A 12,422-nucleotide genomic window follows, 5' to 3' on the forward strand; every position below is an offset into this window, starting at 1 on the left:
AATGAGCAGGATCAGATCCCTGATGTATTTATACTTTAAGAAAATAACATAAATACCTCACATCAAACAAACATTGCGTACCCTTTTAATATAGTGATCATTTACGACAAAAGGAGCACTTGGAAATACAGGTATGCTGTTAAAACCTGCATAAATTATTCAACAGAACAATAAGGCAAGATAATTATTACTGGATTCATTCAATTGTTCCACGTTTTCTGCTTTCCAAAGAAGGTTCTGCGACATACAGAAATTGTATATGGTTTATTCTTTTATCTCAGCCCTCATGGTTTTTCAAAAAAAAACCCTCAAGGGTTTTCAAGTAACATGTACATTTCTGAAATGGGCAGAAAAGAAGCAAAGCCAAAAATTTCCGGAAAATTATCTTAGGAGACTACACTAAATATCAGCTGCCTAAAGAGATGTTATCTTGTGGATAGCATAAGTGATTTCTTATATCGAAGGCTTGTCTGCGTGATGTCAATGTTCATTACATTACGAATCTGGTATAAATAACACAAAAAATGTTACGGTAAATGTTTTTAATACAAGAAAATTAGTGCACTTAGATTTCATTTATACAAACATTTGTATGCAAATGCAGTCCTCCTGAGATGCAACTAATAATTCCAAAGTCAGGTAATTGTTTTAACTTTACATTAAAAATATGAAAATATAATATAAATGTGTCAAAACATTTGGCAGCAACGTTTGTGTAATAAAAAGGATGCTTAAATACTGTGTTCTGTGATTACAGGTTCCCTTTTACAATATTTTATGTTCCTTTGCAATAGTTAATATTTTCTGAAGAGGAAATGAAACAATAAACAATATTTCAGAATGCACAGCAGGTTCTCTTCTTACTTTCATTTAGTTCCACAACATCTAAGTCATATAATACATGGGACTTCTGTAAAACAAATAAAAGCAAACATTTAATTAAGATAACTGCAGTACAATAGTTGAAAAACTTGAATTTTCACATATTTTAATATGTAAAAGACTCGGTGGGGTCGCTAGATATATTTTCCTTTAAATATTTAAATAAAATATTAGAGTTTTCTAATAAATTAAAGGGAGACTGATGCCCATGCAAGTCACAGCTCGGTGTATTTAAATTCTATAGCCGCCTCAAACATCTTTTCTTATTCTGAAGGTGACAGAGGATAGAAAATGTCTTTTGAGGAGACGCTACAAACCATATGAACCAATCCTGTAAATTTTTACTCACATGAATTGTTTAAGATGTGCAGGTTCTTCTGTTGATTTCACTAATTTTCACTGATTTGCTGTTAACTACCCTAATCTTTGAAGCACTGAGCGTGAGGTTCAAAAATCCAATTGAAAGGAACAGAGAAATATGGATCAACGGTACTCATTAGAAAAAGGCATAGGCTATTATTTGTTGAAAAGGATATTGAATTGTTTTGTGAAATTCACTACAGTTCTCTACTTCGTTACTTTTTTTTTTTTTTTTTCAAAGAAATAGGTCCAAATGGAAGCAACCTAAGTCTTTATCAGGATAGAACTATCAAAATAGCACTCCACCCTTGTAAAACATTTATTTACAGATTGCAAAAGCAGATTTAAAAAATAAAACCAGCAAAACCAGCACTCTTCCTTTCGGCAATAAACTTAACTAGATAATTAGTGCTAACCAGAGAAACAATCAAAAGCAGTTGTGCAACAGAGTACTAGTAAATGTTGCAACTTTGGACTCTAAAAATATGAATATTGAATCCTGAACTCAAGCACAAAGACATTGAGATTATTGTCACATGCCTTGAAAAATAAAGTCCAAACTTTTCTACTTGCCATTCCGCTGTATGCTTCTTGGCAGGTTTACCAAGTATATAATGATATACAGAGAAGTAAGCGCAACCACTGGAATCACCACATTCCTCTCTCAAACCAAACCCAACAGCCATAAACAACCATTTCTCACAATAATAAGAAGGTTCCAGAAAGGACAGATATCTGAGCTGGAATTCATGAAATTCAAAGCACAGGAAAAAAAGGAAGAAGAAAAAAAGTTGCATCATGTAAGACAATGGTAGTCATGATTTAGAATCCAGAAATTCCACATACAGTGTCACAGAGCAGTCTGACTATACCCAGAAAAGTTCACCTAAAATTATTCAGTCAAATCAAAATCATGGGAAAATAAAAGTTTCCTCATGTTAAAATAAGCACTATTCCCCTTTAGCTGAGAATATTTAACACTATCTAAAATTCTGGAGAAGATGCATTAAATTATTTTTTTTCTGCTGTGTAGGATGCTTGAATACACATAGTGGCCGTTAGGTCTTGTTCTAGGTGGAGACAGTATTTGAGAGTCTTTATGTGTAGGCTGTAAATGTAAAGTATGAAGTCCTTTTCAAAAGAAGCAGCAAGGCAGAAACTAATGTAATCAACCATAAACTTGTCACCTCAAGAACATGACACCACTCTGGTTCAGGGATAAGATAGTGAGAAAAAAGATCTGGAAGAAAACAGTACAAAAAGAAATTTAAAATGTACTTTGTTGAGACCAAGCAGTAACACTGAGTGTTGATTACCGTGGACATAAGCTAAGGAGGTTTCATTTCACACCTTTTTATTCGCAAGAAAAAAAAATCAGTCTAGGTAATAAGAGTGTTCCAAAAAAAAAATATTTGAACAATTCCAGTATTCAAGTTTCACTTACTTAACTTTAGAGGAAACAGATAATTTTAAAGTGTTGCGGGTTACATCTAACTTCATGCTTTCAGTTAAAGGGCAGTGATTTGCATATTCCTTAAACACTGACAGTGCTTATTTGCAAATATTTTACTGCTGGATAGTACTTCTGGGTGGCCAGTAATAGGTACAGTAAGGATCCTTAGGTGATTAATAATGATGAAACCTATTTCACAATGAAATTGTTCATACCATCTGTAAAATCATTATCTGGTAGTAGTTAATCAACAAATTATCCAGGACGAAAAGACAAGAATGGCCTCTCCACCAATAAAGAAGAGGTAGTATTTTGTTTTAAACGTCCTTGAAATGTTGAAGACTTTAAGGATCACTTCAGTTTGATAAGACTCATAAAAGATCTTCATCAAGCAGACAAGCTTGGGATTCATTAAAGCCTATGTGCTATGCACACATTTTGAAAGTACATATTCATAACTTTAAGAGATACTATGAGTCCTGCATGAGGAGCTGAGGCAGAGACAGCAGTCCTGTGTAGTACTGAGATCCAGTCAAGTCCTGTAAAAGGTGCGGCACCCTCCTCTCATTAAATTAAGGAGGGCAGGTATGCAAATTTCCCCCATCTCAGAGAACAAGGCAAGCAACATTCCTTGCTCTGGGCTCCCTCCCTCTCAATACATCCTCCTAGCTCACATTTCAGCTCAACCTGTTGAAACTCACTTCCCTACAAGGCAGCCAACAAACAGCAGAAAACAGTGAAAAGGTGAGAATAACTGAAGCGATATTGAGAAGCTCAAGTTTCCACATCTTCAGGATCTTCCTTTCGAACTTTTGAACATACCACCACGGAAATAGATGCCATTCTTTCTATCCTACAGTGATTTCATTACGACACTGAAATCTACTGCTATAAAATACTAGTTCTTCCTGCTAAATACCATAGCAGACATGTCTCACCCAACAGACGGGCATCTGTTTAAGTGTTTTAAGCTCACTGCAGAATCAGTGGAGAAAATCAGGCAGGATGAGGTGCTCCCCACAGCCATCTGGCTCTCCTCACCAGCTCTAAGCAGAGCTTGTACCACCGACTTACAACAGGTACCTGACTTGTAGATAGACAAACTGTGATGAGATGGGAAATAGAAATAGCATCAAAACATAAGGGGGGCTCTTTGAATGGTTTCTAAAGTAGTAAATTTATACACCTTAGTTAAGATCAGTTCCTGTCCCTCGCTGGAAATCTGCTCAGATTAACAGTGTTAAAGCGCATTGGATTGGCACCAGTTTTTGGTATTTTTATACTGTTTTAGTTATTTTGGAAACAGGGTTCACCATGGGTTTGGAAGACTGATACAATTTTTCAAAATTTCAATGCCTCTACCAAAGGCAGACCCAGAGTGTCTGCTGGAAAACTACTGGCTTTAGAGAAACATGCAGAAGGGACTGTAACTGATGTTACTATTATTTGTAACTTCTTAAAATTCTGACAAAGATTGGCAAAGCATGGCAGAGGACCTTGTGCAATGAACTTCGTGGGACTTCCGTACCTACACAGCCAAAGAGAGAGCTCAGTTGTTAAGATCTGTCCCACTATTTTTTTAACCTGTATTCTCCTTGTATTCTGCAATTCTAGATTTGAAATTACATGTTCAAAATACAAAACAGTCATCTCCCAACAAGAATGACCAGGACAGAGCACAAGCAGCATCAGCAAGAGCTGGAGATACATTAGCAGGGAAAGCGATCAATGTTGGGGCAGGGACAGGAGTAGGAGAAGACCAAGAGAGGATAAGACACAACAGGACCCCACCGCTGCAGAACACCTTCTTCAAGAGATGGGAATGGAAGTCCTTGCTCCCAAATCCTACTATTCCACAACGTCTAAGACACATCTAACCCACTGGCAAAGTGTGGATCTCTATCTCCCTCTTCTGTTAATAACACATAGACTTTAACAACATTGTACTGCAATTATTTCACAAGCTTAAGAAGACAACTATGCTGTTACTCTAAGAAAACCCAACCCTACTGATATCTGTGTAAGGATTAATATCATTCCATCTCAAAAGCCCTATTTAAGAGAGCAATCAGGTTGCAAAGTCACGATCTTGCAGAAGCAGCAAATTCCAGAAGTAAGCCAACTGTGTAACTTTACTTTGGTTTCCTTGAATTTAATTAATCATATGAAACCATAAAGGCTGTGATACAGAGTCTTTTACAAAGTCCTCAACGTAGAGAGAAAGGCACCTCCAGAACACAATTATATCCAAAGATGTGTTTCATTCCATTGAATATAGATGATGTGGCCTTTGAGCAACCCAATCTAGTGGGAGGTGTCCCTGCCCATGGCAGGGGTGTTGGAACTAGAGGATCCTTAAGGTCCCTTCCAACCCAAAACATTCTGTGATTCTATGATTCTAGACTACATCAGCCTAGTCATTTTAACTGCCTAAGGTTGCTCACTGAGATGAATCTCATCCTATATGCTCAAACATTATGATTAAGATCCAGAGATTAAGACTCAACATTTGATTTACATGACCTAATTACATGTTACTGTTTCCAGAAGAATATCTGGCTCATTCAATGTTCAGAACTGACCTTTTTCAATTAAACAAGATGTAGAGCAAAATTAGGCCTTACGTTGCTCCAGTGCTATGTGAGTTGGTACCATTTATCCTTTTTGCTTTAATATCTGTACCATGGTTCCCATGTGTGCAATGCTGAATATACTACCTACTGTTACTAAGGTTATGAAGATAAAAATCTAAAATAGATCTCAAATACAGCATTAAGAGCATTATGAAAAACCTCATGAAGAAATTAATATTCTGTGGTCAGTACAAGATAAATAAAGGGTAAATAAAGCCTGGGGCTTCATGCATGACTAAGGATAATAAATAAACACGGAATGTGCACTGCTTGAGACACGGGGATCTTCAGGACACACTAACAATTCCCAGAATCTCAGCAATGATGAAGTCTGATTTCCTATGGATTTGTGTCCTGCATTGAATTAAATTTGGTATCTATGATGCAAGCTCCAGCTGGAGAAGCTGGTCAAAGCATTTTTCAGCCTCTGTCTGTGTCTAATACCGTATGAGCTATTGCTGGAGACCTTCCTTCTGCAGAGTGCTCTGCCTCTCCTTCACCCAGCACCTTATTTTCAAGGAAATATAATCTCAAAGATCTTGTTGCCTTGGAAAGAAAACTAAAGAGATCAAGGAAGGACAGAGTTGAGGCCTATTACGTTTGAATATTCATCTCAAATTACATCTAACTGTTAGACTTTACATGTTAACCTCAACAGCACAAGGAAAGTTCTTAAATAGGTTTTGGCTGTTCTGTGCTCAGAAGATATGTATTTATTTAATATAACATTAAAACAATCTTAGCAGTTGATCAATTTTGGGATGTAGGCAGAACATAAGTTTCGGATAGTTTTATAGCAGCCTTCAGAAAAGAGCAAGAACTGCATTTTTTTTCCTTTTCTTTTTGTTTAATACAGTTTCCATCCTTCTGCTCCTAGTTTAGAAAAATACCAACCACCACACCCACAAAGACAGAAACACAAAGGCTTGTAACATTTTTTTAAAAGCTAGTTGAAGAGAGTACTGCTCGTCTGCCATGAAACCAAACAACACAGAAGTGCAAATACTAACTGCATTCTGGGTGGTATTTTGGGGGTTTGGTTGTTTTTTGAGGACTGACTCACAAGTACAAATAGCTCACTGGCAACCTGAAGCACTGTTAAGGAACAGCTGTCATCAATTAATAAGCAGGTTTAGGCAAATCTGAGACTTGCAAGAATTGTGAATAATAACAATAAAAAAAGAATTTATTTGTCAACATGTCTAAGCAAACCTCTGGAATAAGCTGTAAGTGCAATTAACATTTGTTTCCACTATAGCCTTTCCAATACAATGAAATCAATTATTATTTGGGGTTTGAAACTAGATGATCTTTAAGGTCTCTTCCAATCCAAGCTGTTCTATGTTTCTATGTTTCTATGATTTTGTGATTATTATCTGATAATGATTGAAAACTGTGAGTTAACTATTCTCAAAAATATGTCATGACTCCACAGCTGGAACCAATGTAAGCTCTCGAATAATATCTGATTGTTTTAATGAGATTTTCCATGCAAATTAGAGCCATGGGTTTGAAACCCATCAGAGAATGGTTTTCATGGATTATAAATATCTGAAAAGTTGAGCAGTGTTTTAGCTATATGAATCACTGGGACATGGAAGTCTTCTCCCTCCCCTAAACCAGATAAAAGTAAAGCCACAAAAGAAGACATAGTATGGTCTCACATAAGTAGCATGGTCTGTTGGTTTAAATCCACAGTCTACAAATAGGAAAATGCAGGACAAAATAATGACAATACAAATCTGCCCTTTAGGTCTGACACATTTTAATGTGTATATATATATATACATTTAATTGGGAATCCTACTTCGAACTGCAACTTGTTCTAAATTTCAAGAGAATCGAGAAGCTCATTACTTCTATATGACCTCTACATTTCCAGACATTGATCTTCCCCATCTCCATGTGTATTTCCTATAGAACTAGTTAATAGAGAAACGCCTGTATTGTAGATGGTGAACAAGAGTGTATACAGAAAATCCTAGATTTCCCAAGATTAATGTAGCCTACTGCAATGCATCTGAAAATGGTCTACTGTCTGTCTGCCTGCCTCTCTTACTTCTGAATGACCTAAGCCCACTTCCAAAAGGCATGGCCATACTAGACTTTTTAAGAGAGCTCCTTCAAACAAGTTTTCTATATGGGACTGGTAAAGCAATGACATGCTTCCACTGAAGCATCTCATCAGTCTGGCATAGATGGTCCTACCACAGAAGTAAGCAAGGCCCAATATCCTGCTACCTCAGATACACGTCCTGGGCCAAAACACTGTGTAATGATGTATCTCCTTCTTCAAATCAGCAAGTACGTATTTTACCATTGCAGAATGGATGTATGACCGAAGTGATCTCAGACTGGCAGCTATCATGTCATTTTTCACACCTACTAGTCACACTTCTTAGCACATTTTTCCTTCTCCAAAATTTCATCAGTTAGAGGAAGTTAAAATTCAAGTAGTACATTCAGATTTCACAGTTTTGTGAACAAGCAAATTATTTTGTTGAACCTGAAAACCATGATGAGACTGTATGGTAGATTTATTTATTTTTTTTCCTGTGAATTCTTTCTTATCAGGCCAGTGGCAAAACCAATTGGGCTGAAGGAGTCCTTGTTTAAATCAACAAATGTCTTTCACTACAAATAACAAATTATACACCAAAGTAATGGCATGTAAAGCCCCAACAGGGATTGCAAACATTTCTAGATGGAGTGAAATGTTACTATAGACAAACTCTTGCAAACATTTCTAGACAGGGCGAAATGTTACTACAGACAAACTTGACAAATTCTCATGGACTTATTTTCCAAACACATGTACATGCACACAGACTGTATAATCGTATTCTCAAGGAGTTCTAATTCAAGCCATGCTGGAGTACAATGGTCTGAATTTGTTTGCATATCCACACTATAATAACCATGGATTTTCACGAAGATTAGTAGGAATACTAAAATTACACCTTAAGTAAAATGAATACAGGCAATCTTGGAGTGAGAAATACCAAACACCATTTCTGAATGCTGCAGAGAATTCTCTCACATCATACCCAAATGCACTATGCAGAAATGTTAGCTTTGCAGATATTTGTCTTTGCAGCAGTTATGATCATAGCTATTGCTTTGTAGCTTTCATGCTGCATACTATCAAATATACTGTTTATTTATAGTTGAAAGTGTCTTTTTCATTTACAAGAAATTCAAAGTTATCTTATTTGAGACTTTTTCTCAGCTATTCAAAGACCTGCTATCCTCCTCTTCTAAATGATATTTGGGAGTTGAGTTTCATTTTCATGCTAAGGGAGTCAAAATCATATATTTTAAAAAAAATTTACAACAACAAATAAAACTACAGCTTGTGTTATTGTATACTAGGACAGGACCTTGATTTAGAAGCAGTCCAGCCCTGAGCTATTATTCTGACCATCCTCTATGGCTATTTAATCAAAACACTGCAACTTGTGACTTTGTCAGTAATTTTGCTCATTTATCTTTATTATGACTTCAAGAGTATTCGGAATGGAAGGCTAGTTTTGTATAACTAATATTGGTGATGAATGGCAATGATAATGCATTGCATGAAGAACATCCATTAATGTCTAAAATAATATTCTACTGTCTAAAAATAAATTGCGATGCAAAACATTTTCATAGCTAATTAACAATAATTCAGTCCTACAAAAGAGTTTTGTATGGCAACTCTGAGTAGCAAGGACCTTTACGCCAACACAATCTAAGTGGTTAGAGATGCCAACTCTGACAGCTACAATATTGATTCTATCACTAATTAACTCAAATCTTTAAGTTCTGAGATCTTCCCAAGCAGTAGTGTAAATCATCCAAACAAACAACTATGATCTTTGGATAAAATATTTGATTGCTGAACATAAAAGGTCTGCTCTTTCCATCAGCATGTGGCCTCTTCACAGTATGCATATTCTGAGGAAACCTACAGAAAAAAAGGAATCTTCCTGGCACAGAAGTGGAACTACTGTGTAACCCCCCTGTATTAACCCTTCTCTTGAAGAAAATGGTGGGAAGGAAAGCCACTAATGCAGCTTTCCTGAATTTTCACCTTCTCCTTGAACACTATTATACATGTTCCCTTCTTCCTCTGTTCTCTCCTCCCACAATTCTTCTTCTCCACGTCCTCCACATACATCTACAGTTACAGGATACCCGCAAATATAACTACATAATGCAACAGCAGCCCTGGTTGTGCTTTGTTAAAGCCATTCTGTATTTACAATCTTGTTTACCCAATCTCCCCTTTCTTTCTGCTCAGCCTACCTTTTCCAGTATCTCCTTAGTCAAGACTGAAAATGCATCCTCAATGTTCACGTTATCTTTGGCACTGGTTTCAAAAAAGGGTATCCCATGCTCCCAAGCAAGCTGAAAAACAAATGTAGGCAACAGGATAAACAGTCTTCAGGAAAAAATAAAATATTTACCGATACTAACAGCAATAGATATGCAGATGCTTCTGACAGTTTCTAACATGTTATATAAATATTAAGTAAATGTCAGCTCAGTAAAGTACACTGTATTCATCCTCGTTTCATAAATTTCAGGTAAATTTTAAATCAGTCTTCTTAAATTTCTGTATTTTCAAAACAACTTTTTTGACCCATCTTTACTTGTAAATAAGAACAAACTGTAGTGGGTCTCTTCTCAATGTTTTGACTGGTTTGGAAAATGAATCGTCTCCTAGGCAATTATTTAGAGGAAATTAATGGAATGCCTGCAGAAAAGGATAGATGAAAATGTGACAAAAATGTATAAAAACAGTCATGATGAAATAAAAAAAGAGATGCAGTATTTCACTAAAGACGCAGAAAAGCACACATAACAGACATACAAAGAACAGATGTGTATGTGAAAATATATTATGGTAATAGGATAACCAGGAAAATACTTAGAATAAATCCACAGCATAGATATTATATTGGTTAATTTTATTTAATTTACTTGTGTCCCCTCAATTCCAGTGTACCTCTCTTACAGCTGGGTAGATACATATTGGCATGAGGAAAAATGAACTACAAAATTCATAGCTTTTTAAGGTCCTGAACTTCTTCTAATTTATACTGTTAAATACATGGAGAAAAACAGCTGACCATTGCCTCCCATGGGAGGAGGCTAAGTTGAGAACATATGCCAGAAAAAAACATAGTGGGAGAGCCTATTTTATTCCCTTTGCAATGAAAACCCTCTCAGTACACATCTGGAGAAGGCAATCCCAGTGAAAGAAAACACTCCTACTGCCTATAATGTACACAAAATCCTATAATTACTGACCACTTAATTTATTTGTGATGCTCTTCATTAGGATAAAAAGTCTAATGCTGGCAGTTATGCTTGTTTTCAATGGGCTCTAGAGCTAACTTACAAAAATTCAAAAATAAGGTATGAAGGTATAAGAATTGAAGTGCAAAAGTTTAGTAATGATATAATAAAGACGATTTTAAAGGTGGAAAAAGGTAAGCAAAATGGTTTATTTTCCAAAATACTGTAATGAAATATAATTTTGAAAATGAAGAACAATTCTGTTTCTTAAAACAGACTACTTCATAAGAGATTCTAAACTCCTGCTGACTGCAATGAACAGTTTTAGATACTGCAGCAACTTGTAACAAAAAATTAAGATCACCTTACTGTTAGCAAGTGCCAATGCTAAACAGTGATCCATTATGGTTCATAAGAAAAAATACATGTAGTTAAAATACTGGGCTAATAAAATGGGGAAGACTGCTTCACAATTTATGAAGTATACAGGTTCTACTATTAAATATTCCTTTTTTCTTTCTTGTGTCATGTAATAGACATCTAGAGTCTACCTATGTAGAAACTCTGATAAACACACACCATTTTAATCATGGAATCACAAAAATGACTTGGAAAGATAACCCTACTTGAAATGGGACTACTGCCCATATAACATAGGGTCAACCTTTGCCTACCTGAGCTTTGAAATCCCCCAAGGATGGAGATTCTGCAACTTTTCTGCATTTTTTGCCAGCACTAGAAAGACAGGGGTAATAATCTCTCCAGATCTGCCATCCATTATTCTCCTAATTGTAGCCCAGCATGCTTTTTTGCAATGAGAGGCCACCATTGACTTATATTCAAGCTGGTGTTCATTGTAATCTGTCAATGCTCTGCAGCAGGGCTGTAATTCAGGCAATCACTCCCTGCTTGCACCAATGCCTGCGATTATTCCATTCCAGGTGTATTTCTCTTTACAGCATTTCATCAAGGTCCTAGAGAATTGAACTTCTACCATTTGGTGTGCTGGTCACAACCCTAAATTGCACATCACATGTGAATCTCCTTCTGTCATCAGATCACTGATGTAGATGTTGAACAACCAGAGTCCCACCACAGACCTCTGATGTACTCTGCTTGTTACTACCCACCACATAGCCTTCAATTACTACCTTTTGCATCTATCCCACATTTCCTAGCTTCCAAGTGAGGATGCCATGTGAGGAAGTGACAAAAGCCTTATTAAATTCAAAATAGATCAAAACCACTGCTACTCCTTTATCCACATCCTCATTTCCTGGTATCATAGAAGGCAATCAGAGTGGCTCACACAATTTGCCCTCTGTTGAGAATTCCGGATCATCTCCTCGTCCTTTAAATGGTTGGATAAGGATTTAATAAATAAAGAAGAATGAATAAAGAACACCAAATAGAGAAGATTAATCAGAGAATCACAGAATGGCTGAGGTTGGAAGGGACCTCTGGAGGTCATCTGGTCAAACCTCCTTGCTGAAGCAGGGCCATCCAGAGTAGGTTGCACAGGACCATGTCCAAATGGCTTGTGAGTATCTCCAAGGAGGGAGACTCCACAAATGTAAGCATTAATGTATGTATTATTCCAATTCTGGTAAGTATTGTGGCAAGCAAGTTTTCTACAAATTTACATAGATGAAAAAAAAAAATCACCATCAGTCCAGTATTAATGCAGCAGCAAGTATGAGCACAGCTTTGGCTAATCTACCGCAAACAACCTGGAAAGGCACATTCAAAGAATTACTTTTTTTTTTTTTTTAACCTTTAGGAATATCTTGAATAGATCTGTAAATAAAACT

The 12,422-nt window shown here is 36.3% G+C and overlaps 1 protein-coding gene across 2 annotated transcripts in view; it reads right to left on the reverse strand.

The window, feature by feature from the left end:
* Nucleotides 1-531: 531 nt before the first annotated feature.
* Nucleotides 532-12,422, reverse strand: part of LOC121066610 (ras-related protein Rab-10-like) — a 30,176-nt gene continuing 18,285 nt past the window's right edge. The window contains exons 5-6 of one of the 2 annotated variants that reach the window (XM_040550303.1): nucleotides 9,616-9,717; nucleotides 532-910 (exon numbers count right to left, since the gene is read on the reverse strand). In XM_040550303.1, the coding sequence (XP_040406237.1) occupies nucleotides 836-910; nucleotides 9,616-9,717 (177 nt within the window). In that variant the 3' untranslated portion in view covers nucleotides 532-835. Of the gene's footprint in view, nucleotides 911-1,481; nucleotides 9,275-9,615; nucleotides 9,718-12,422 lie in introns of those variants that run through there. The other variant, XM_040550304.1, reaches the window with a different exon arrangement.

This window comes from Cygnus olor, chromosome 2 (genome assembly GCF_009769625.2).
Source record: "Cygnus olor isolate bCygOlo1 chromosome 2, bCygOlo1.pri.v2, whole genome shotgun sequence".
NCBI classification, from domain to species: domain Eukaryota; kingdom Metazoa; phylum Chordata; class Aves; order Anseriformes; family Anatidae; genus Cygnus; species Cygnus olor.